Source organism: Solenopsis invicta, chromosome 6 (genome assembly GCF_016802725.1).
Source record: "Solenopsis invicta isolate M01_SB chromosome 6, UNIL_Sinv_3.0, whole genome shotgun sequence".
NCBI lineage: Eukaryota > Metazoa > Arthropoda > Insecta > Hymenoptera > Formicidae > Solenopsis > Solenopsis invicta.
This window is the reverse complement of record NC_052669.1, coordinates 7,521,465-7,548,253: the sequence shown is the minus strand read 5'-3', so window position 1 is coordinate 7,548,253 and position 26,789 is coordinate 7,521,465. Positions and strand designations below refer to the sequence as shown.

Genomic DNA, 26,789 nt, shown 5'->3' with positions numbered 1-26,789 from the left:
TAGCTGATTAACATTTAAAAAGTATAAAAGAAAAATTAGAAGAGAAGAAAAGGGGATGAAATAAACATGTATTAGTGAGAACATGTTTAAAAAAAATTGCTTAAACATTTATTTTTATACAAGAGACACGTATTACAAAACGGTAAAACAGAAGAAAGTGCACGACTTATAAATAAGAATTATTATATATTTACACATTATATTATATTATATACTTTTATATTTATATTTATATTTATATATATATATATATTTATTTATCTATCAACGCTTAGTGTGCCGGTTCAACGAAAATTAAAAAAAAGACCGGGCACCTAATACTTTAGGAATATCCCGACTTGTTTCGAGCGGTAGATGCTCGTTCGAGAAAATCGCTCGTCTTATAAAGTAACATCGCTTAAATTAATAAGTTAATCAGGCTTGCAAATTTGAAAATGTACAGAAAACATTCGTGACGGAAACCGTATTTATAGTATTCGCGTAATTGTGACGGTGCGAATCGCATTCGCCATACAGTCGTTGACTATTCGCTTCTCAAGGCTTCTTACAACATGATGACAATAGTAATAATTGATGCGACGACAATAGTGACCAGGTTCATCAAGTGGGTGTGGAAAACTTTGGAGGAGCCAGACGAGAACTTCATCTCTTTGCAGAGCGTGTTATTCGCTGCTGGTAGCGCCGTAAAATTCGGGAAGTTTTGAATATCTGCCGGCTTGAAAAATTAATGAAAAACGAAATTAATTTAAATTTGATAAATAATATATTATAATATTACTAAAGTTAATTAATTCAATCTTTGCATCAAAGAAATTATTTAATAACATTTTTTAGTATTCTTTTCTTGAAGGAGCATCATTGCGACCTCAAATTTTTATTAGGAGCATGAGATTTTACCAGCGCTAATTGGTCATCCCTCTTTCTGCAGAATGTCATGTGCTTGCCGTGATAAAGATTATCTTCTATCGATCTCGTGAGCAAATCCTCCGTCCACGGTAAAGCTAACATATGTTCGGCCATAGTTCGACCTGAAAATTCAAGAATATGTTAAAGAAAAAGATTTTTTTAGAAACGATTTTATAATTATTTACTGATGCTTTATTTTCAAGATTTTTGAAATATTTCTATCATATATACCTCGAAATTCTTCGGGATCTTCAATGACGAGTCGCGAGTAAACGTTATTGTCCTCATTGTCTTCCGGGTGTTCTCTCATCGCCCTTAACGCAAACTCAGCTTCTCTAACAACAGTCTTATCGATCTCATCGGTCGATTTTATGACCGGATAACCAAATAGCTGTTGCTGATTCGTCGAGGGCGAAATCAAGTCAGACCTAAAATTTTTTATAATAAATAAATTTTATAATTGAAAATCAATGTCAATCTATCATTTCTTTACTAAACATTTTTTAAATCCGTCTCTCTCTTCTCTTTTCCACATCAATGTCAAAGAAAAGTTTAATATTTCACAAACTTGAGAGAATCTGTACTGATAATAATGCACGAAGTAAACTAAAAAATTTTTAGGAATTTAATTTATAAACAACAACGAATTTTAAAGAATCGAATATTCTAAAATTATCTCGCACGAAGTAACTCACCCATTTGTTAGGAACAGCTTCTCCAAGTAATCCATCGTCACCCCCCGGAAACTGTTTACGCCGAGAATCCTGAAGAGCTCCTTGACAGGCGTCATACTATAACAGGCAGCGAGAGGTGTTCTGGGATAGTGCATGACGAATGCCAGACACATTTCCTGGGTAGCCGCGTAGCCGCCTACGGTCGGTTTCTTCCTGTCCAGAGTGCCGTAAACGCATTCCGCAATCAGTTCGTCGCCAGGCAGCACCTTCACCTCTTTTTCCAGAGTGTGGGACTGCTGATAGTTGAAGTCAAAGTGATTGTCCTGGACTATCCTTGGCAACTCTTTACCTCGTCGTACATGTTTCAGGGTGAGACGTCGGCCGGCCAAGTGCGAGTGCAAGACGACCGATATGATATTGATGCCGTCGTCGGGGAGCATCTGAAACAAAATTTGACATCCATTTTTTTTCTACACACATTCCATTGTATTGTACACCATGCTCGCTGCACTGTTTGTAATTTTTTAAATTACCGTGTTGGTGCAGTGTGGGGTGCAATATCCAGCGGTGGCGTATTCCTTTTGCTGCGGGGGTACCAGATGAAGGGGGCTCACCGCCACGCCGGTCACGAGAATGCCTGCTTCCTGTGACCGCAGCTTCGGAGTCAGGTGAATTCTTATCCCGCTGCTGTCGGTCACCCTCCTCATGGTCGGATTGTTATAGTGAACTTCCAGCATATAGTACGAGTTCTCGCCGTTTTCCGCTATAGGTATACCGACGTGCTCCGGCATCCATTCTCCTGCGTAACGCAACGGTAGACAATTTGATTAGGCTAAAGGAAATCTTTAAATATCGTAACTTAATTCATCGTTCAGGAATCTTCTTACAATTTTCTTTAACGTGAACAAAATTTAGATTATCTTCGTCAGCTTTGTTTCAACGTTTTAGATCCTCGTGGAGAATTTTGTGTAAATTATTTTACCGAAAGAGACTTCTCGAAAAGGAATAAATTATTTCGTTTGACAATCCGCCTGCACTTTTTAGGATAATTTACCTTTACTGCCACGAGCCCACGCGAGGACGGGTTGCAGACACGAGTCCCATTCTCGCGGCATCGTCGGGGTGTAGCAGCGAGCGCCGGCGATCCTGGCGTGTTCGCCGAGGATCGGATCCGTCGACGCGCACTCGTACAGAATTACATGATGGACCAGATCCTCGTTAGCCTTCTCCACGAGCGGTGTATACTGAAACGCATAAATAATGTATAAACGCGAGACGCCTATATAAAATCGCCCCGCCTTGAATTAGGCGATCTTCGAAATTTGCGCGAGATCTCTCTTCACTTCGGGATGAAGATTACATTCGCAGAAACTTGACAAGCTGTCGAAAGACTTGGGCCGGTGCGTACAAGAGTGTCCTGGGAACGATCGCGATTGTTTTTCCCGCGATCGTCCGCTTATTTGATAGTCGGTGAACGTTTCGGTACGCACGCTGACATCATTCCGCGTTTTTTTTTTTATTCTAACGACGCGCGCGTCTACCCCGTGCGACGTCCGGCATGAATGACCGTGATTCGTGAAGCACATACGAATAAGGCCCAGCCTTTTGCATTCCATCGCAGCGCCTAAGCTTATTCTCAAGAGGTTCGGCGTGTCTACTCGAGAAACCTGTTAGCGAGAATTTGCATCGACGTGTACTTACCCCTATCATGTGATGTTTCTTCTTCAGCAAGGAGGTCTTGAAGATCTTGCACCAGTAGATAGTATCCGTATGGTTGGCCACATCGAACTGCCGGACGGGAACACCATTAAATTGCAATTCATTAATTCCACACGTATGATGAAAAAAAAAATCGGCATGAGCTTAGCTTTAAATTCAATTTAATTACACGAATAAAATGTAGCTATTGATCTTTAACACAACTATTTATTCTTCTTTGTTTATGTCTGATAATATTGGATGATGTTCATTTATTTGGCTTCTTCTTTATTAGAATAGTAAATCAATGATTCATTCGGAGCGCCATTAGTTAGCTGAACTTGTTAGATAAGTGAAGATAAGAATATTAAGGGAAGAGGGTGTCCTGTTCTTTTACCTGATTCAGCTTCACGTCCCAGTGCCGTACATTACGAGTATCTCGCGGTGGAGAATGTGCCGCAGCTGTCTTCAGCCTCAAAGGCCTTCCACCTCGTCTAGGCCCGTGCCACTGAGCCGTGTTTAATTCGGGGTCGACGTCGTGCAGAGCCCACAGTACCCAGATGGTATCACCCTGAAATCGCACGGGTGAATTTCGCTAATTAAAGCGTCAGTAATCCGTCGGCATTATACGTTCCAAAAATATTCTCGAGCTACGATATCCTCTCTTTTACCTCTTTTTATTTTATATTATTCCAGTAATAAAAATTATATATCTTACAAAGTATTATAGTGGCGTGACTGCAATTAAAATCAAATACGTTGACTGCCAGGAGGAGGATTGTGCCACGGCGAAAGGGGACAGACGGCATGCTAAACGCCTAAATACCGCCGCGGGAATTCGAGAGAGCGGGGCCCTACGGCCTCTTAAAGCCGCGGGGCCCCTGCCTCCCTCCGGGCATAAATCGAAAGAGGGTTCTTCGCGAATTCTACGTAGCCGCGACGGTTATACAGTAAATCTTTCGGACGACGTTTGTTCTCTCTCTCTTTCAGAGACCCTTTTAAAGGATCCCGTTTGGCCGGCGAGATATGCACGACAAGATTCCTTTGCTCTCTTTGCACGCATTTTAATTACAGAGTAGCGGATTAGAGGTCGGAAGGTAATTTTGGTGTTAGCGAGGCGCGATAAATTCCCGTCCCTCGCTGCGTTAATGCGCGCCTGCGAATCACCGTTGGCATCCGAGAATGACCCCTTTCAATTACGCACAATATTTGGGGCCCCCGCAGGCCGCAGAGTTTATAAGACTTATTTTAAGTCTGAAATGACGCCCGAAATGCACCTTGCCGTGTTCGGATATTAACCCATCCTCAAAACGGTGTTTTATCCCTATCATCCTGGTATCTCAAGTCTTTTTATTCTTTCATCTATTTAAAATGATTCAAAAATCTCTAAAAATTCACAAACACACTTTCAGCTTTTTAGAACAAATGTTGAAACTTCATTTTAGAAAATAAAATATAATATATAATTTAATAATTAATCAAACTTGTGAGAAATTTGTATGAAGGATCGGTCTAACACGAAATAGTACCCACGAAATAGGATAGTAGGGAAATAATTATTTCTAGGCAGTCGATCCAAAATCAATGCATCCTTCTAATATATTACTTCCTCCTTACTCTTAATTTTTTAAATTTGCAACATTGTCGCGGAATTGTTGAACGCAACACTATGCTTAAATTGATCATCTTACGCGTTTACACGAGAAGTGAAAGGTCAGTCAGAGTTGCATTCGCTTAGCGGGATTGTTAATACAGTCATTATAAAATGACGTTTCCTTCTCGGGACTTACCGTGAGTTGACGATCCTGAGGGTCGCACGTCTGCCACTTCCTCCTGAACGTTACGGTGGTGTGGGTCTCGTTTTGTGAGCCGCTGAGCGCATGGACGTCCTGGGATACGTCTTCGAGCGGTGGGCCGTTCGTCTCGATACCGTGTGAGTCCTGGAACGTGAAAGGGAAAGAGAGGGAGACGTTAGAATTTTCGAAGGGAGGTTCAACGCACTCGTCGAAACGAGGGCCCCGCGGGCCCGAAAACTCGCTGCTGGACGAGAGATCGAGAGCTTTTATCGGGTCAGGTAAACGCCAGGTGTTCGCATACCCGACGAACTGGGACTTCGGGCCCTTCCACACGACACAATTCGTCTCTCCTGCATCTTTACCTACTTTCTCTTTTACTTCTGCTTAAGTAAAGTACGATGAACTTTCGTTATTCTTTGTTATGGCGTGACTTTCATTCACTTGGTGGCTTAATGTCCACCAACGTGACGCACCTTACTACTGTGAAGAAGATGATTCGACGCTTTTCACAAAATTATATTATATTAGACGCGAAATATACCTTTCATAAATTCTTAGAACAAATCCGATTGATATACATAACAACAACAACAATAATAATAATAATGTCAAGGCATCAATAATCCGCAATTAAAAATTATGAGTAACCAAAGAATTCATTTCAAAGATGTGCAAATTGAAATGTTATTTATCTGAAGTCGATTTTCAATAGAAACTTGACAGAGAGGGCATTTGGCGGCTACTATAAGAGATTTAAAGTCTATAGCGGGTTATTCTGTAGAAGCAAAGTTGGAGCTCCCGGAACTCGTCGAGACGTCGAGGACGCGGAACATCTTGTAGCTCTATGAAGGAGCGTGTGTGCGAAATCACGAGCCGATATCTAAAGGGCCGACGATAAGGCGTTGCACTTCAAAGAGAAGAGGAAAGAAAAAGGAGAGAAGAAGAGAACGATTTCCCAGCTGCCGTGTGTGGTAGCGCACGCGAGTTAGGGCGGCCGGCCGCAGGCGTTTGGGTCCGTTGGGCCCCGGTTACGGTGGAGCGCCCTGCTGACGTACGTGCAAGGGAAGAGGAGGAGGGCGAGTGGTGAGGCTCCCGAAGGGAAGTCCTCTTCCTGCACGTAATGAATCCGAATAATTGCCGGAGAGCGTCGTCATGCCCGGTGGAATACTACGCGCCTCGTAACGAGCACGTGCAGAAAGGAAACAATAATAGGTGCGTTTCTCCCCTCTCTTTCTCTCTCTCTCTCTCTCTCTCTCTTTCTTTCTTTCTCTTAAAACGTTGCCGAGAAATCGGTGGAAAATGTGACGCGGGAGAGACAGACGCTCGTTAACGCGTAAAACGATTTACAAAGTGTTTCGTGTCTCTGAGAAGACCTGTTTCGAAATTATACACTCTCTCACCCCGCCGCTTTTGAATTATTATTCTGCTCTCGTTAACATTTTATTTGGCGAGTTGTACTTTTGTACATTGAAGAAAAGCTCCTTTCGATCAAAGCGTTTTCTTCGATTGAAATAAATATTAGTTGGTTAAAATAACTTATTTTTAAACTTGAGAATTATTTTCATCGAAAAATAGCATGCGCAAATTTAGACTGCGATAATTTCTACGTTTCCTAAAGGAATTAATGATGCCTCTACGCGCAAGGTTAATGGACATAATTTTTGATCTTCGAACAAAGATAAGCTAGTTTTAATTACAATCAGTTCGCGAGATACAACCCGACCTCCCGGCCGGGTGTCATAATAATACGCGTGCATAAATCTTCCCGGAAGGCTGCGAGAATCTCTTTTTTTTATCTCGATCGGCGCGGTAGAGTCGCGTTGCTATTTCGTGGGGTTCAAGTGCGTTCTCACGAGGTTCGCGAGACGATTTTCTCATGGCGCCCGGATATTCTCATCGAGTTAATTAGCACAGCCCTAGCGTTGTTCGGCGATTAAAAAAGGTCTGAGAGTATCCTAAGAGGAGCTGCTAATTTATTCCGTCGTTATCCAAAATTTCGTATTCCAGAACGAAACGTTCGTTCAGTAAGGCTTTCGCGCTGATCATAATTTGTTTTTACACTCTACAGCTCTTTCGCCCTGCAAGATTTTATATGAATGAATCAAGATTTAATTTGCAGTATCGTTATCGCGTTTGACATGGCTGTCGGCAAATGTGGATCCATTACTTTAATATACGCTCTATCTCGCGGTAAGATTGAATGGTAAAGACAACTTTCGTTTCGTCCGCGCGCTATCTCGGGCGTCAATTTATCGGGAACAAATTTAAAACACGCTCGGGCGGTTCGCGAGGGAGTAAAGTAAGTCCACTCTGTGGAAGCCAGTTGAGAGTGTCGCAAAAAAAAGCGATTTTATATAAAAGGGAATAAAAACGCTCTCGATTCCCACGTTGAATTATCTCGACCGCGCCAGGGCGAGAAATATCACCGCAAAGTGGCTCGATCGTCAAACGAAAGTATTATGCAAACGACCCTCTCGCGGGCACCTGATTTTCTGCGACTGTGAATCACGAAGGCTGACAACGAGGAAGTCGCCTCCCGCGACTTCTCGATTTAGGAACGGGTTTCCTCGAAGCGGCGTCATAACGAATAACGCGTCGTCGTTGCCGGTGTCGTTGTCGTAATCCTCAGCGCGAATGGTCACGCGCACGATACTCGACGAGGGGCGGATGTTTAAGGCTCGTTAGTTCTGTCAAATTGACGACTCATCGAGACGCAAGTGAAGAAAGAGGAGAGACTGCAGTTTAGATGGTCGAGATTTGAGCCATCGAGAGGCGTCTTCGATCCACCGGAAAGAAGGCACACACACACAAACACACACGCGCGTGCGCACGCACACACACGCACACACACACGCACACACATCTAAAAGGCGGAAAATTGATTCGACGGACGTGACGTCACGGATCGGCGACCACTTCCTGCAGACAATCTCCCTGAGAGGCTTCTCCGCTCGCGTCACACGCGTGCTCCGCTCGCGAGACGTTTCCCGGGACAAGGGAGAGGATCCTTGAGCGATAACACGAATCTCTTCTTCACGAGAGACACTTCACGAGAAATGTTTCAGAGTTCAGGCATTCCTTTTCACCGCACGAACACACACATATGCATTCGGTCGTTCGTTTTCTTTTTATTTACCGCGAGATTAAAAGACGTTTCCCTGAGTGCGATGCAAGGAGATGAGCATCGCTCTTCACTGTTAAATATTAAAGAATTTTAATTAAATCAATTCCTTGGATTAAACATATTTTTTTGTTATTTTTAACATCCATGCATTGAAATTTATTATTTTAACACAAAACTTGTATTATTTAAAAGAACAACTTTGTTTAATCAATCCATATTTTTGTTGTTCAAATATCGATTAGCTTGGATGAATTTGAAGATTGTTGCTTCAAAACAACGACAAGTGCAAAAGGATTAAATTAACAATTCATTGAGTAGAAGCGGTGGCAACATATAGAAGTGATTAAAAATAAAATTTGATAGAATTTAACTAATTTAACAGCGTTTAGTCTTTCTAAAGAAAAATCTTTGCCTTTAAAAACGTTTAAATTGTAGAAAGATAAATCCTGGATCGTTACGGCATATGTCGGGCCTTAAGTTGTTTATATCGGGATTAAGATCAGGATTTTAAGATCGTTCGTCTCCGAAGATCTTGGATAACGCTTCAGACAAGGGTTCCCTTTTGAAGATTTTCATCCTACACAATGCGCGCCTTGGAAAAATGCCGTCCCAAAATCCCGACCAAGCATTTCGTGAGATGTTTTTCCACGGCAGATGGATGCGCAGGCATCCACAAAAAAGGGAAACGCCGCTGGCCGCGTTATGCCCGCGCTACAAACGTGGTTCCCATGGGTCCCGCGGTCCTGGAGAGAAAAAGGAAGGAATTTCTCTGAAGAGAGGCGCCACTAGGAGAAGGAGGATGCTCGCCAGGTGTTTTGGTGGTGGTCTCTTCTTCGCTCTTCTCTCTTTCTTTCTTCCTCCTTTGCGCTTCACGTATGTTCGTACGCATGTGTGTGTATGTGTGTATGTGTGTGTGAGAGTGTGCATTTGGGTCGCCTTCCCTCAGCCCCTCTTTCTCTCTCTTTGTCCACACCACTGTCCTCTTTCGCTGGACTCACTCTTCCCTGCATCTTCCTTCCTCTCGCCTCTTCTGCCCTAGACCGGTCGGTGAAACCAACCGCACTTTCCGTTTCTCTCTCCCTTTCTCTCCCTCGCATACATTCGGTATCTCCTCTTCTCCTCCTCACAGCCGAATCTCCTTTTTACCACCTGGCAGAGCGGCAGCTGGTAGCGACGACCAGTTCCCTCCTCGGGTAGGAATAAAGGAGTTCTCTCTGCGTCCTTCGGGAACCCCACGGGGAATCGGCGTGGCAGTCGCGACAAATTTCACGCGAATCGCTCATAGATTTATTGTGCTAGACTGTAGACCACATTGATACAACTTGCTTTCCCTCAAAAAGATGGGACAAACACGATTCTTTGTATAAAATATATTTGTGTGACTTTTGTTATAAAAAAATTAATTTATCTAGATGGGTGAAAATAATCTTTGTTTCTTATACTTCAATACTTTAGTAGATAGCTAGATAGAAGTTTATTGATCTCCTTGGGGTTAAAATCTTTCTTAAAAACATAACACTTTATACTTATTCGCTACCTAAACCCAACTTAATCCTAAATCGCTCGCTTTACACACACACACACACACACACACACACACACACACACACAAATGCTCAGAACTTCAATACTTTAGTATTAATTTAATATTTTCTGTAATGCGTATCTAATGTGTATATGAGGGAAGCTGAGCGAGGGCGAAAAGATCTATCAGTTTTGAAGAAGTGAGATTTCGACCAAAGGAATAACTTCTCTCACAATATAGAAAACTATAAATTCGCATTAAATGCTCGTTACGCTCGACGTTCCAAACTGGTCTACCTCGTCTTTTTTTCAGGAGGAAAAGATTACGGAGCTCTTAGTCGCGATTCCGGCCCCGTTCTCACGTGTCGCGGCAATCCCGACGTCGGAGACGCTCGCACGCGGTTACGCGCAATTACGAGCAGCGAGTCGTTAGGGCTCATCGTGGCCGGTTTTACGAGCGGTTACGCAGAATAATAATCAACGAATTAAAATGCGGTGGTAACCTCTTCTCCGACGCTCTCGTCGTCGGCGGGGGCGCCCGCCTGACCGCACGAGGGTGCACGCGTCCCTCGCAATTTACTCGGCGGCCCCCGCTTAACGATTCCCGCGTTTAACGCTTTAATCGCACGTGGAATTTTGTGCCTTCACTCATCGCACCGATCAACGTGAAGTCGAGTAAAAGTTCTCTGATCGAGACTGTTAAGGATGTTAAGGATGTACAGGTCATGTCTCAAAACATTACCAAAAATATAAAAATTTCATTCAATATTCTAAATATTGTAATTTTAGCTGCAAAAATCATTATAAATCAAATTTTTTATTGTATTGTTCTTTGCAGTTAGTTCTAGGGTCGAAATTCTGGCATTCGCGGCCAACATTATTTTGTTGTTGATTAGGAAGAAAAGAATAAACCTAGAGAAGTTTTCAATCTTTAATTTCGATAACTTTTAGCGTTTTGTGTAACCAAAACATTCTTAGAATCTTATATGCGAAACAGTAAAATACAGATTAAGCTATCAGAAAAATAAGATCTGTTAAAAAATTTAAAAAAAAGTTATTTAAAAAATTAAAACTAAACGGGTCAGGCTAAAATTTTTGCATTGCCCCAATTTAAAAAAAAATTGCAGGCGCGAGTGCTTGTGAGTGTTAAATATTTTGTAGCTGAATATTAATTTTTACACCTCAAATTTACACACAGTACATTTTTACCACTCAATAATACTCATAACTGTACGTTCATAAGTTCAGAAACATTTAATAAAATTTTAAATTGTTCGAAAAGTGCGTAATGTTCAATTAGTTCAAGTCATACAATGTACTGTTCAAGTAGAAGTCGAGATTCAATTTCTCGAAAACAACATAGAGTTCTCGAGCTGTGATTCTTCAGGACTTGGAAGTACAGTCGCTCGTCAGAGCTAGACGAGTCTCGTTGGAATACGTGAGCGTTTCAGCGAACCAGTTTCGCGATGGTTCGGCCGCTAACAGCGCTAATTTGCTCTTCTTTTCTGAGCTGAGTTGTTTTTGGGCCCGGAGGGCAAATCAGGACACGAAAAAGGGGAGCCTTGCAACTCTCATCGCGCTGCTACATGTTACGGATAACTGGTGCGGCCGAAAAAACGTGGCAGAAAGCAAAGAGGAAGACCGGGGAGAGGTTTCCGTACTTGAGCTGAACACTGACTCCAGAATCGTTCAGATTCGAACTGTTCTTCTTCTAGCTCTTGTAATTTGTAGAAGAGAAACGGACATAAGATTCCGCGATTTTGCAGGCGCTCCTTTTCCTTTCCCTATCAGTTTTTATCAGTTGGATATATCCAGTTAAAGAACGGAAATCTCGAAGTAAAGATTATTGTTCCAGTGCACGAAAGTTTTAAGCTGGAGTAACCGACAGAGTCACATCGTTCTTCGGAAGTCAAACACAAAGTTAGATTCAATCATTAATTTCAATCATGAAACACTTTGATAATATCTCAATGGGGTATTTTAATCCAAAGTACGAAAAAATTTGTTTATTTAAAAATGTTTTTAAAGAAAACTATCGCACACATTCTTTTATGCTTTTACACATTTAGTAATTATCTACAATTTTTTGTACGCTTAAATATTTTTTATGTTACCTAAATTTTAAAACAGATTTTTTTTTAAATCGACTAATACGATTTCTCCAAAACTACTGAAGCTATGTCGACTTCAGTTTTGTAAAAATATGTAAAGTGTACGTAGTGACTAATAAACATTCATAGATATTCATAGATGTTTAAATTTACTAAATATTTACTAAATATGAACTGTGTAAAAGCGCAGAAGAATATGCACAGCAGTCTTTAAGAAGATTTCCAAAAATGGGACACTTTTTTGCTCTCCTCAAATGACCAGCGATCTGCGAACGTCATGCGTCACCACGCGCTATAATTACAAATCTTTTTATTAATACTCTTTTATTAATATCGTACCACAAGTTCCGTGGATTCCTCGAGAAATCCGGCCATAGCGGTCGATCGTTACGGGTAAAGTTGTCGGGCTCTCGCGAAAAACCGAGGTCTCGGATTACGGCAGGGGAGAGAAACAGAATGGGTGATTCGCGCGGATTTCTCGTGTCGGGTAAGAAACGAACGATGATTCAGGTACTACGCCGTAGCCGAGGGGTGGTTTGCCACACAGGACTGGACAAATGGCGCGCGTAGCGGACGGTATTTCATTTGGCCCGGGTGTGGACCGGTTCCGCGACGCGGCAACCGTAAATCATACGCCGGATTACGTCGGCTCCGACGCCGGGAATGCTAATGAGCGCCTCGCTCTTCGTTTATCAATAATGCAGAAATCTCTTTGCCATATCGGGTGTCCGCCCCGGCTGACAATCGATACTTCCGCTCGAGACGTCCGCTCCCTTCCCCGACCCCTCTTTTCCGTTATACTCCAACGATAGGAGGTGCGATGGGTTTCGGTTACAATAAAATCCTCGCAATCATTATCAGACGTTGACTTCCGCTACTTTTTTTTTTAAATAAAAACTTTAAATGTAATCCCACTTCTCGAGAAAAATTAATTGTCATCTTTGGAGATTTGCTTCGAAAAGTGAACGCTAAAAAGGGAAGACCTGGGCGGCTTATTACGAGAAGAATGACCCACTGAGCTTGCCACGCCGAGCACGAGGTGAATCTTAATCCATGAAATATTCTCCTGGACAACTTGAGATCCCTCTTTTCGTCTCTTTCTCGAGAAGTAACGTGGTGTAACGCACGGAACGGAGATAAAGCGGCGCAAAAAACCGACTAAGATGAGCTGATCCGACGACGACGAAGAAGCGAGAAAGATTGGAGCGCGATGATTAGCGCGAAGACGAAGAAGATAGACAAATTTTCTGGCGAATTCCTGGCTTCCTCTTCGCGCTCGGGAAAGAGGATAAACCGTATCATGTGCCGGTCGCAGGCGTAAACGACACCTTGTTGACGCTTCAGCCGCACGGCAAGGCAACGCAATAAAGTCGAGCAGCTGCCTGACCCACCTTCAGGGCATTCGGAGATACATATGTGCGTACGTATGCAGTGTTGTAAGAGATATATTTGAAAACATCGAAATATAGTTTCAGTTAATTATTTAAAGGAAACGCGTATGTAACTGGGCACAGATATACATTTTCCATGAACAACTAGGTACAGATTAGTTTATTTTAATAAATATTTATTAAAATTTAGAAATTTTTCTCTCGGTGCAGATACACAAAGTATATTTAGATAGAGTAATTAGATACATGTAGTTAGATAGCTTACAACACTGTATAAATTGCACAACACAGCCTCCGTTCCACTACCCACACTTCTTCCACATCCGCACCTTTCCCGCGCCGCTAATCGCGCTATTAGTACACGCTACCGGCGCGACGGATTTTTATTGCACGCTCGGAGCGAGCTGCGATTACATGTCTACGATTGTCTCTGGGCTACGGGTTAAAAATGGTTTTTCAGCTTATCTCTTTATGAATTAATTCGAGGCGATACATTAGGAATTTTTATCCTTGCATAACGACGTTAATTAGCAACAATCAATTGCAGATGCTGCTTTGTATTACTTGGATTAGCCTCGGTAACTTTTTTGCCATTCTTCTACTTCTGCATAATCATCCTTAAACGCGACGCGATAACCATTGATCACCGGCTATCTGGCTATCATCCAAGATGCATTAAGGATTTTATTCTTGCGTTTCTTCGGCATGTACACTGCGCTTTGTCAGAAGATAGCAGCAGAGTATCTGCGCGCGCGGGAAGGGGCGACGACGAGGCGAAGTGGGATTGGAAAAGGACGAAAACGTGTTAGCCGGTGGTAGAAAACGAAGAAGAAGGATCGTCCAGGATAATGAGAAAAAAATCGCAGCGAAATCGGGTAGGTGGAGGAAGTGGAAGAGATGGGTAGAAGGAGAGGAGAGGAGAGGAGAGGAGGTCCCGCGTCCATGCACCGTTGCGCTCGGACTCTTCTGTCCGACTGTCCGTCCGTCCCGTACGTCCTGAACGGACCCGTCGGCCCCTGGGACCAAAGGGATGGACGGATCGCAGATTACGTGCATTTCAGATTCACTCGTATGCGATGCGCAGCGACTCGTATTTCCCGGCGCAGTAATAAATTACGATCGCAATCGTCGTATACGCGCGCACGCATTGTCGGTCACGCTGGACGACGACGACGACGACGACAACGGTCGCGAGCAGACGCGTCTTTAAAGCCTCTCTCTGCTCTGTCACTTCGGCTGCCGAAGGACGAGGGACCCTCCATTCATTCCTGGCCCCGCCGCCGCCGCCACCGTGCCGGCAAGACTCATCTCCTCTCCGTTCGCGTCGTCGCGAATTAATGTCGATTAATTAATTATCCCCGACCTTCGCGGATCCTCCTCTATTGAGACGATCTTGATTGAATGAAGGATTCGACGGCGCACCCCGATTTTTATTGTCCGATTTGTGTATAATCTGATTTTGTTTAATCTTTCTGTCCGTCTCCTTTTCTATCTCTCTCACTTGCTAACTTTTAATCAGCAGACCCCATTAAGAGGTCCCGAGTACTTGGAGCGATGTTCGGGATCTTCGGGGTCTCAAGGTATCGCATACGATACGCATACAACATCGCCGGCTCGTTCATCGGGCCCAGGACCATCGTTTCGTCCTTCTCGGCAGCGATGCTCAAAGATTCGCACACGGCCCCCCCGCCGACGATGTCTGGAGGCCTTGACTGGGCCCCTCGGACCTAACTCCGAGCCCGGCGTAACCAGCGGGCCCTTCCCTTCCGTTCCCTCGTCCTCTTACCGTCGCCGATCTTCACACACGACCACACTCGGCCGCGCGAATTCACGTACGCAACCCTTATATCCACACACCGTGTGTGTATCCTTCGTCGCCGCCGGCACATCCAGCCACCTTCGGGACGTTTGAACCCGAACGCATGTAAGTGCATCACTCGTCAGTGCAACAGGTACGCGCGTACAGCGATATTTGTCAAAGGCGGTTATAAGACATTTCATATGTGTGCATGTGCGTATGTGTGGGTGTACTGGCAAATAACAAATTGTCGCCTCGACGGGGGGTAGCTCCGTGATTATAAATTGCGATTAAAAATCTTCTTCCTTACAAAAATGTCGTTTCTTGCAAGCGATATGTTTATTTGCGACTATGACAGCAATTGTATACAATAATTTAGATACAGGTGAGAGTTTCTGCATACGTATACAGGTCTCCTAAACCATCAATGTTTTTCATTTTTTTTTATATAAATAATATTTAGTATTATTTTTGTCATTAAATATAATATAAATAAGAAATGAGTAATATAAATAAAAATTTAACATCAAAAGCAAAACCAACAAAAAGTAAGAATTAATTCATTAGTTTAATAACTAATAAATTTATTCTTACTTTTTGTTAGTTTTGTTTGTGATGTTAAATTTTTATCTATATTACTCATTTATCAAATATTTAATAATTATTAATAAAGTAAATATTAGTTAATAACTTCTTGCCTTCTTAATTATTTTAATTTAATACGATTTAAGCGACTTGCTGAATAATACCTTTTGCAGCAGGTAGCAAAAAGATTTATAATAAATTAGGTTATTGGTAAAAGATTAAACATTATAATATATATGTAAAGTATTGAACTATAATTTTTAACATTTATTTACGTAGAAATTAATACAAAATGGGAAATATATTATTAAAAATACTTAAGTGACATTTGGCAATCTTTTTCTTTCTAAGAATCACTTCTGAAAATTGCACGTAAATTGGTTATTTACTTAGAATGAAATTTAGAACAGGCCTCTACTATCAATTACTAAATTTGCTATGAGCAAAGAGAACAGTAAGGTTTTCTACACGTTTTTGTTAATTTACACAGTGACGAATTATCCCCACAGCATGCAGCATCCCCGTTGATGAGGGGTTCAATCTCGATCCGTTGCATCGAGAGATTTACAATTCATCAAGGTAAGAAGGGCACGAGGGTAGATCGATCGCATACACCGAAGAAACGCGCAGTGAGAGGCCGCCGGTCGGACGTAAATTTATCACGACGTTATCTCGACCGTTGTGGAGCCACGTTCGTTAATTTTATCCCGACCTCTCTCTCTCTCTCTCTCTCTCTCTCTTTGTCTCTCTCACTTTCTTGAGTCTGTTCTCCTCCTCCTTCACCCATCACCCTCATCTTTCTCTGTGGCTCTTTCTTCTCACCGTTTTTCTCCAACCCTCTTGTCGCCGGGACGAGGACTCAGGTAAATTGACTCGAAAATCCGAAGTCGATGAAAATGCCACAGTCCACTCGTCGGGACCGAAACTTCACTTCGGGAGAGATTTAGGACACGTTGGGATACATATCGCGTGACTCTCGTTTTAGTCTTCCCTCTCTAGAGGGGACGAGTGACTAGCAAACTAAATCCGAAGAAAAGAGTACGTAAAAGGAGATCTTTCTATAATAGTTCGAAAAGACCCATAGAAAATGGTAAAAACAGATTTAAATCTTATTGGAATCTTTTATTTAATTTTATGGTAAAGTTATCGTTTCAAACCCATATTTAATCTACTATAAAAAAGTCATCTATTATCTTAATAATATCTCATTTAAATAAGTAAATTATTATCTGAACGTGTGCATGTTTTTCTATATAACTTGTTTAATCCAATCTTAAAATTTGCTTAAGATATGCTTCATACATATATTAAAAATAATAGGTAATTTATATGTATGTAAGAAATATTAATTATTTATATATAAAAAAAAACAAGATCTAAAATTAAAGTAATGCATCAAATAATATGTAAACATGTTAGGATAATATCAATTTCGACAAAACACGGTCAGGCAGACATCGATTAAAGATAATCACTAAATTATATGCTAAATAATATTTAAAAAAATCTGATATTTATAAACCAAAAATACGATAGGATTATATATATAGACTTTTTTTCTTATCTAGTTCTACTTGATCTTTTAAGCAGGGTTTGTCGCTTTGCAATCTGGACGACCCTCGATACGCCCCTAGGTAGATCATAATCAATTCGTCTTGCAGCGTAGAAAAAAAAATAGGAGGAAGAAAATGTTACGAAGTCGAAGTCGAGTGCAAGAAGCCGCCGCCGTGTAGATTCCGCGTTTTCTGCAGCTTCTGTGTTAAACGGAGGGGACTCCTGCTCTCCTGAAGGAATTCCTCGCGCGCGGCGATACGGCGGCGTCGGCCGGGCTTCGTCAGGCGTAATGGATATAAATTTAATTAAGATTAGAATTTCGAGGAAGCAGGGTCCGGGCTGGAGCAGGTTCTGGGGCCTGGAACTCCGTCGTTCGGTCCTTCGTACTCCGGCTCTCTAGTACCCGCGATCGTACCAATTAAAACGTCCCAAGCTGCCGTTCAGCTTTAATTGTCAAGTCAATAATTACTCTGCCCCGTATAATAATGATACATTTATCATTTGTTTTTTGTCGATCGGTTTTGTTATTTAGGCGAACCTATAATTTTTTCTCGTCTTCCGTCATACGCGTTCTGTACGTGAGGGGATGTTAGGTAGGTCCGGCGTGGCTGATGCACCTGGACGGAAACGAAAACGACTTCATCGGCCGCGACGTCGCATTAATTAACGCTTCTTATTAATACGGATTGGTTGCGCGAGCGGACTTCTCCTTCGAAAGCAATTCCGTCATTTGACCGGAGAAATGTGGCTTAGGGGAGGAGGGGAATACTTGCGATAGCCTTTTTGTGTTCCCTTTCTCTCTCTCTCTCTCTCTCTCTCTCCTCTGGAGTCCCTTTCTCCTCTGAAGCCTCTCGCAGGTCCTTCAAGACTCGACCTCCCTTTCTGCTGCAACCGCCTTCTTAATCTTCCTTTAATTCCCCGGCTTTCGCGTTTCTTTAGCTCCTTTTTCCACCTTTCGTTTCCTTCGTTTCATCTCTTCGTCGTACCTTTCCTTCTCCTCCTCTTCTTCTCCGTCTTCCTCCTTCTCTCCTCGTCCTTCCCTTTGTTGTCGCTCCCTTTTTGTACCATCTCCCAGCTTCGCGGACCTTCGTCGGAGAGAGATACGCGCCGACAGGTTTCGAACTGTCTCGGATACCTCGTGTGAGGGACTGCTTCGGCGCGAAATCGAGCCGAGAACTCAGTTTCTTCATCGTGCACTTTTCCTCGCGCTCGAACATTTCATCAATATTTCATTTAATCTTTTTTTTTATTTTTTCCCAACATTTTATTTTATTTTTTTACTTTATTATTTTTATATACTTGAGCAAATTCATTATCATATCTTTGATTAAACGTATCCTTGCAAACGATTACGTATCAAGAATGTCTTTGATCGTTTTTAATTTCAAGGAATCTTGTAGAATGCCCATAATTTTTTAAATACTTTTATCCTTTCGCTGTTACAACTTTCATATCTCCTCTGTCATCGAGGTGACTCGCGGAAAAAGAACCAAGACATTTGGAAAAAAGAAGAAAAAAATAATTAAATGCAATACGAGTAAGCAGCCGCGTTTCATTCCGCGCGATATCGTATGCGCCGCCGCATACGCAATCGATAGGCGAGATAAGAAGAAAACGAGTCCTTCCCACACGGCTGAACGCGACGACGGCGATGCGTTAGTCCATCTACCGAGACCACGATCGTTTTATTAATCCTTGCCCGCGTTCTCATGCCTACGCAAATCTCTTTTTGCGTGACGACCGCGCTAATTTCACCGCGTCGCAGTCGTGTGAAAATAATTGCCCGCTTGAAGTGCGAGGCGTGAATAATCGCCGAGAGGAAAATCGCTTTGCAGTAGATTTCTAAACCAATTCATCCAGTCTTATGTTAATTATCGAAAGGACCTTTGTGCTTCTACGAGGAAATCAGTTAGCGAAGGAGAAATAGTATCTTTAAATAATACCGAATGACGCTGACGATGTTGGAGGATGCATATAATGTTGAAAAATCACAAATCCGTTGTGTTATCTAATATCATTAAAGCGGCAGATTCTATAAGAAGCTGCGTTACAAAGATTCGATAATATAGACGTATTAGTTCAGCTGGACCAGCGGGTCGAAGCTATGCAGGTCCGATACTTTTTTGTAGGAGAGCCTATCCTCTGGACACCTTTTCGGGCATCGAGATTTATCGATCGGATCGCGCACGGCCGGTTGCCTTCCTATAGATCAACGACTATCGGGACATCGGGACAAAATCAAATTGGAGTCTGACTTACCAGTAGATTGACAGCGCCGGTGTGATCATCCACCCAAGCGAGCACGAGATCGGCGCCTTTCATGCTGCTCTTCTCGTTAAAACCGATGCCGACGTAGCCGAGGGTTTTGGCGGTGACCCTGAAGAGAACATTGTGCTCGTCCGCTGGATCCCACTCGAGGATCACGTCACCGTTCTCATCCAGCTTCTCATATCTGGTGAATTTCCTCTCTCTCACCAAGAGGCCAGACAAGAGGCCGTCGTGGTGATGAACTCCGTCTTGGTGCGCACTCCTCCTGGATCTCGTCGTCGTCTCGTCCTTCGCGTGGCTCTTCGCATCTCGCGCATACTTCTCCGGAAAATATTTCTTCGGCACCCGGCTACTTGGCGTCCTCTTCAAGTTCGGACCGACAAACGGCTTCGGATTGATCCGCTCGTTCTCGCTGATTATCTCGAACTGCGAGTTATCCTCGCTCTGTATTTCTTCGGAATCCTTCCACTTTTCTTCCGGATATCCTTCTTTGGATAATCTTCTTTCCAGATCCTCGACGAGAATTTCCTCGACGTTAGTCCGATCCTCCGTTGTTGTCAGTCCAGCCACTGAAGTTTCCTCTCGTTCCTCAATTATCGGATCCTGCGAGAATTCGTTCAGCTGCGAATTTTCAGCAGCGTCTCCGAGAACGGTCGATGTCCTCTCGAAGTCTTTCGAATTTTGTATCACGTCTGAGAATATTTCGTGCTGGTCGGGACTCGGGTTCTCCTCCCGTTTGTTTGAATAGTCCAAAGCGTCTTTCTTATAAGGGACGATCTTCTTCTTGGCTTTCCACTGCTTCAACCAATTCTCGTCGACGTCCAACCGCTGCTTCTTGAAGGTACCGATCTTGAGTAGCGGCTCGTCCGAGGAGTAGAGGCCCCTCTTTATTCTCCTGCTAACAGGATCCATGGGATGCCGCTTACTTCTGTACAGCATCGTCCTCATGGTCTCGTCCATGTGCTGGACGTAGAGGTCCAACAGGTCGCATTTGACGATCCAGCACGCGACCAGTGTCACAATCAGCCTGAGTAGCAACATCTTTATCTTCCTTTTTTATCTTCTTGACTCTTCATACGATCATCAAGCGAACTCTGCCGTTTGCTTCGCTGTCGGTATTGCGGCCATCAATTTACCTCTTGTTTAATCTATCTTATCGAACACACTGTTGGATATACAAACGGAATTAATCTATCATCTTTTAAGCTGCTGCACTCGAATTTAAGTGCAATCTCCCTTGATCACTTAATTGTTGATCGCGGTAGTTAAAAAAAGAAAAGTATATTTTGTCAAAGCTTTTATCGCGGACGACCTTTTACCGATCCCGTTTTACCGGAAAGTTAATTTTGACGTTAATATCGAAATGGATCGGTCGTGTCCGCTAGCGCGACGACAACCTAGACGATTTGAAACAAATTCAGCGCTGGTTTCTCTCACGATTTTTCATCAATCCAATTTCCAACACACCGGACCCGAGAACGGTCTTTCGTACATGCTGCGCGCACGACAGTTGTGCCGGGACTAATTTAAACACGCGGCTGCCGCGCTGCCCCTGCAGATGCTCGCAGCTGCTTACCTGCGGTCCCCTTCCTTCGGGGCCCCGCTACAGGGACGTATTGACTGTTCTGGGATATGTATTTTGGCCGTCCGCGACTCAACAGCCATTAAATCCGGCAAACAGAATTCTTCTATTGAATTTACCTTTTCCATCGTGAGGCAGAAGGAAAATTGAATGGGTAAATTCGAGATTTTCTTTCAACAACCCTAGCGCTACAATATTATTTAATGTCAAATAATATTCCTAAAATATTATTTAATATTAATAGAAAGTAGTTACACTCCTGATAATATTATATGACTATTATATGAGAAGTAAATAATATTATTTACTTCAACATTTTTAATTATCGAGAATATTACAATTTTTAAATGTTATAAAGTTTATGAATACATTTTATGTACAATCATTCACATTAATTTTTAAAATAATATTCGTAGAACATTTTTATAACATTCCACGAATACTGAAATAATATATGTATGTACCACAAATGTTACATAAAACGAACATATTAATACAATATTCTTATAATATTACAATAATATTAACAATATTGAATAATATTCTCGGAATATTATTTTAATGTTTAATAATATTCGTATAATATTCTAAAAATATTGTAGCGCTTATAGGGAAATTTCAAAAATTTTCCCTCGCTGGCACAAGCTAGTAATGTGAAGTCGAAATTGAGAATATCGGGCGCGATTTTTAATTTAATTTATTAATCTTCAAGATAGAGGAATAGCTTTAAATTATAGCTTTCCATCTAAATATGAATTATTATTTATCTAAATAACTCATCGCGTATCTTTCCATTCGACGTCTCATTTGCCGCTGATATCTCATTTGCCGCTCATTCAGTTTTTGCGACGCTCGCCAAGGATCAATTCGCGTTTTTGTGCCCGACTTAGTTACGTGCGGCTAATAAGTAATCGCGGCGTTCACTTAGCCGCGACTCGCATAATTCTCGTCGAGGATACTCATCGAGGTGCACGGACGCGGTACTGTTCTCGGACGCGCGAGGGTAAATTGTTGGCAATGCGAAATCACAGTGATCGCGATGCGAGGTAAAAAAGCTATCCTCCGCTCGCTCTGATCCTTCGAGCGCAATAATTGCATACGACTCGCACATACGATTATCCGCCGCTGCGGCTCGTCCGCGCGTTCACGAGAAAGGGCGTTCGACGAGGGGCGAAAGAGGGATCCTGGCGGAGCTTCCTGCGGAAACGTTCCTCCCTCTTTCGTTTCTTCGTTCCCTTTTTTTTGTAACCGGAGACTGGCATACGTGAGACGGCGATGCTGACGATGGTGGCGGCCTTCCCTTGCCAGAGAGGGACATGGGGCTGTAAAACCAACTACGGCAGATGCGAACCCTTGGCACGCGCCCTTCTGCTTATCAGTGGCTCTCATGCCGACCGTCGTCCTTCCGGTGGACCAGTGCTTCGCTTCGACATCAACACAAAACAGATCAAGTTATTCTTTTAATTTTTATCCTGAATCCGGGATCATCCATTTTTTTGTAATAAAAAAATAAATAACAAATGACACGAACAAATTAAACAGTGAATTAAATCTATACATATTTATTATAAAAAAACTAAGCCTTAATTAATGAAAATTAATATAAGAACAAAAATCTATGAAAGATGATGTAAAATAAATATCAATACATGTATGAAACACAATACTGAACGCGTTTCATACTACAGAGCCTTCTTTCTTTTTCTTTAATTTATGAATTTAATTAATGAATTATTCAAGCAACTTTTTAAGCTAATAAATCATCGTCGAGTCTAATCGTTCGTGAAATGTGTTTGCATCCATTTGCCAAGGCATGTTTTATAGAATCAATATGCTTGATTCATATCAATATCGTCGATATCATCAAAGCCGATCCGGCGCTTAATCGTGCGAATCCCATCCGGTTGACGGCCGACGTATTCTGCTTAAGCATCCGCACGTGTTCAGAAGCCAACTGTATCGAGTTACTTCCTGTGACTGACATTGAAACACTATACTTCGCGTTTGAGAGTGGTGCTTAGCGATCCTTATTCTTTACGAATAGAATTAGATATCGATCGATACGAATATGCGAAACTGAGTCGCGAGAGATCTGCTCGAATTAATAGATTGATCTGGTGAAAACTTTTCTCATAATTTTTATTTTTATTTGTATGAATTGGAATACTTTATAAAGTGTTCAAATATTCTAAGATTTGTATAAAAGATTTGAAATATTTTTTACAAAAAGACAACTTATACAAAAATTATTAAATTTCTATAAAGATTCTAAGAAAAGTTTTTATCAGAGTTATCAATCAACCTGTGAATAACTTGGTAAAACTTTTCCTCAAAATGTTTCTGCTTCATAAAGTGTTCTAATTCGGAAAACTATTTACAGAAGTACTAAAAAAGTCTATATCTTCTCTCAGAATTTTTCATACATATGTGAATTCTGAAATTTTCTAAAAAATATAACAAATCTGAGAAAAAGTTGACAAACTTTATAAAAAAATTCTAAAAAAAATTATGAAATATTCTGTTTGTCAAAGTGATATAAAACATTGTAAAACGCGGTATATTTTTCAAATAAAATTTACTTATAGCCACAGTTACGGTTGATATCAATTTTCAAAAATTTAGTTATAAATATTTGTTCAGAAATTCAAAAATTGACGACCATGAAAAATCTCCCGAAGATATCTCTCGATAAAATAATTTTAGTTCGCCAGAATATTTTTATTACTTAAGACCCATTTCTTTTTCCTTCGTGACGCCAAGTTATCTCTGATGCAGTTCGACTTCGTTTCACGATATGATCGCGATCGCGGTGCATCCATCGTCATTCGAGTCAATTCCCGCCGACGGGATTAATTGGACCCACCGAAACTAGTTTGGCCGGAAGGATTGCCGACTGCGAAGAAACCGGGATTTGTTTTATACCTGCCGGATGTCTTTGTGACACCGTACGGCGGCACGATTTACAGTCACCGGAATAAAGAGGAGCCCTGGTGTTCCCTCGGAACAAATCGGAAAAATCGTTCGATTATTTTTCGGAACAGGTGCGCACATCGGGGAAAAACGTGACTCCGAAACTCCGAACTTTTACCTGACTTTTATTACCTTTTCCTCTCTTTGTGCTATCACGGTCGCTGGTGACTGGTATTCTCATCATGAGGAGCGCGACGCCGATCGCCGAGGTGCGACGTACAACGCCGTTTCAGTATTCATCCGGCGAAATTGTACATCCTCTCCCCCGTCGCGCCGGATCTTATTTACGAGGAAGCGAGAGGTATCGGCTCGGAAATCGCGTCGCTCTGGGAAAAACCGATGAAGCGCGGTGCGTCGTGCGCGCGGAGCATGAGAAGCGATTAATTCCCATCGACCGCACGTGCACACGCGTGAACGAACTGATCGGTGCCGGGACGATCGATCGCGTATTCCGCGCTCGTGTCTCCTTTGTCATCGGTGCCCGAAATAAATCGTCCTGATCGAGGTACCACTCGCGCGCAATACAAAATCCCGCCGCAATCCTCGACAATGAAATTTACGATTGTTTGCTCGATTCTTTCATCGTTGAATTGAAGACATAGAAATTAAGCTGTTTTTCGTTTGCACGAGACACGCGGGATGCGTTATTCCTTCGTTTTTAATCTATTGACCGCCCTCACAAAAATAGGAAGCTTCTTGAAGCATCATACAGCATCCTTCGCTTCCCCTACAACCTCGTAATATTATTTGATATTAAGTAATATTCTAGATATGTTTTTAAAATATTAAACGTAATATTTTATATAATTTTAAATATTAAATAATATTAAATAATATTTCTAAAATATTAAGGTAAATATATTTCTTTGTTAAAATAAAATAAAGTTTACGCAAAAAAATAGAGTTTAAACGCGCCATTTAGTATTAATAATTTTATAATTTATATCAAGAAATGTTTATTTCTTTTCAAATTTCAAAATTGTATATTTTTACAATATTAAAAAAATGTTTAATAATACTCTTAGAATATTGATAGTAATGTTATTTTAATTTTTAAAATAATATTTATATAATATTCTAGGAATTATGTATGCTTATAGGTTCCTACGTTCTGATGTTCCAATTGTTTTTTAAAAAGTTCAACTACGTTTTCATTACTTAATTACCATGTTTCAAGTTCCAATGTACGTTTTAAGCTATATTTTCGCCAAGACGTGGATTTCTAAAAATTCAGTAGCGATCTTGTGTACGAGCGCATAAGTAAGGAATTAAAGTCCTGAGCCATTTCACCTGTCGTGCGCGCACTCAGCATTATACACCTGCTATGTAATCATACTTCTTTCCGACACCACCATCTGCCCCACCAAGGTTTCGGTATTCGATGGGCAGATGCGATGGATTAAATAAAATGTGGTAATCGGAAACCATGCCTGTTGCGACATACATACTTCCGTTTGTTGATCATTTTCTACATAGCGATCGTTAATTTAACACTCAATTAATTTTCAGAAAAAGTAGAGAGTGTCAAGTTGATTATTTAAATGATTATTAAAAAATATACACATTATATATACCATATTCAAAAAGATTAACAAATAATCAAGGTTTTGATAAATTTTATTAAAAGTACGCGCGTGCCGCGCGTGCAAATAAGCGTTCTAATAATAGTTCCGATATGCTATGCAAGTCTCGTGTCTATATTTTGCATTGTCTGAATGAAGTGTTCGTGCAAGCATATCAAAACATTTGGGGAATTCCGTCTATTCTTGAATATATAAAGAATTTTAAGAGTTCAAAAACATTCTTCAATTACAAAAGATTCTTGAAAATTTTAAAAATTTTTAGAAGTGTGAAAAATTCTTGAGAAGTCAGATATGCAATCTCCTAGCAGATTATAGTTTCCTGATACTTTGTCGATTTTTTAAAATTGAAATTTTTGTCAATAATTGACTTTGGTAAATATCAAACATTGCAGAGCGATAATTGATAAAATGATTAGCAAATTTATCGACTGCAGATTATTACTGACTTTATGATGTCCATTCTTTGCGTCGGTAATATCCATGTTTTCGTGGTTTTCAGCAGTGCTATGTGATAGTTAAAGACAAGGTTTCTCTCTAGGTTCTCTAGTATTGCACGAGATTGTAACATTTGTAAATTTGTAAGGTTATGTTTGGTCACGCCAGAGAGGAACCTGAGAGCGGCCACGGCGGCCTTTTTCCTATAACGCTTCGAAACTCCCGTACACTAGTGACGCACATCCATTCTGGTCAGAATAGGAACTACGTGTCACATCTATTTTGCAACTCGCCGTTAAAAACAGTGTGGATGTTAGCACGGACAACAACCCACATCCAACTCTCGAGAAATGGATGTAGGTTGTTGTCCGTGCTAACATCCATTTTGCTGCAAATAAAATCTGACGCGTATCGCGTATGTTGCATCCAGAACAAGGGTCGAGAATGTGCACAAATGATTAATTACGTCTACTTTCGTGTAATTTTTTATTTATTATAGTCTGAATTATTTACATTAACATTGATATTAACACATATCAATATGTTTATGCCCATATTTTGCACAATCATATTTTTACTTAAAAAAGATGTTTAATAGTAACAGAGAGAATTTGGTTCTTTAATAAAGAAACATTTATTTTACGCAGTACTTAAAAAATAATTGTAATTAACATCGCATCATATGATGAAGAAGAAATAAATGTCTTTCCACGAATAAATATACCATCTTTTTATTTTTACATAATTCTTTATTACTTAAATGTCTTCAAATTATGCTTTTGAAAAAATT

General features: G+C 41.3%; 2 protein-coding genes across 2 annotated transcripts; both read right to left on the bottom strand.

Moving 5' to 3' along the window:
- Positions 1-85: 85 nt before the first annotated feature.
- On the bottom strand, positions 86-20,485 carry LOC105196525 (MOXD1 homolog 1). Its single transcript, XM_011162498.3, has 10 exons — positions 19,421-20,485; positions 5,069-5,218; positions 3,676-3,849; positions 3,282-3,368; positions 2,635-2,824; positions 2,114-2,379; positions 1,602-2,020; positions 1,138-1,334; positions 898-1,028; positions 86-715 (listed from the first exon to the last, which is right to left on the bottom strand). The coding sequence occupies exons 1-10, from the start codon at positions 20,468-20,470 to the stop codon at positions 545-547; spliced, it is 2,835 nt and encodes a 944-aa protein (XP_011160800.2). The 5' UTR covers positions 20,471-20,485; the 3' UTR covers positions 86-544.
- Positions 20,486-21,594: 1,109 nt separating this feature from the next.
- LOC113004609 lies at positions 21,595-24,415 on the bottom strand. Its single transcript, XM_026138462.2, has 2 exons — positions 24,114-24,415; positions 21,595-22,435 (listed from the first exon to the last, which is right to left on the bottom strand). The coding sequence occupies exons 1-2, from the start codon at positions 24,163-24,165 to the stop codon at positions 21,936-21,938; spliced, it is 552 nt and encodes a 183-aa protein (XP_025994247.2). The 5' UTR covers positions 24,166-24,415; the 3' UTR covers positions 21,595-21,935.
- Between the last annotated feature and the right edge of the window lie 2,374 nt (positions 24,416-26,789).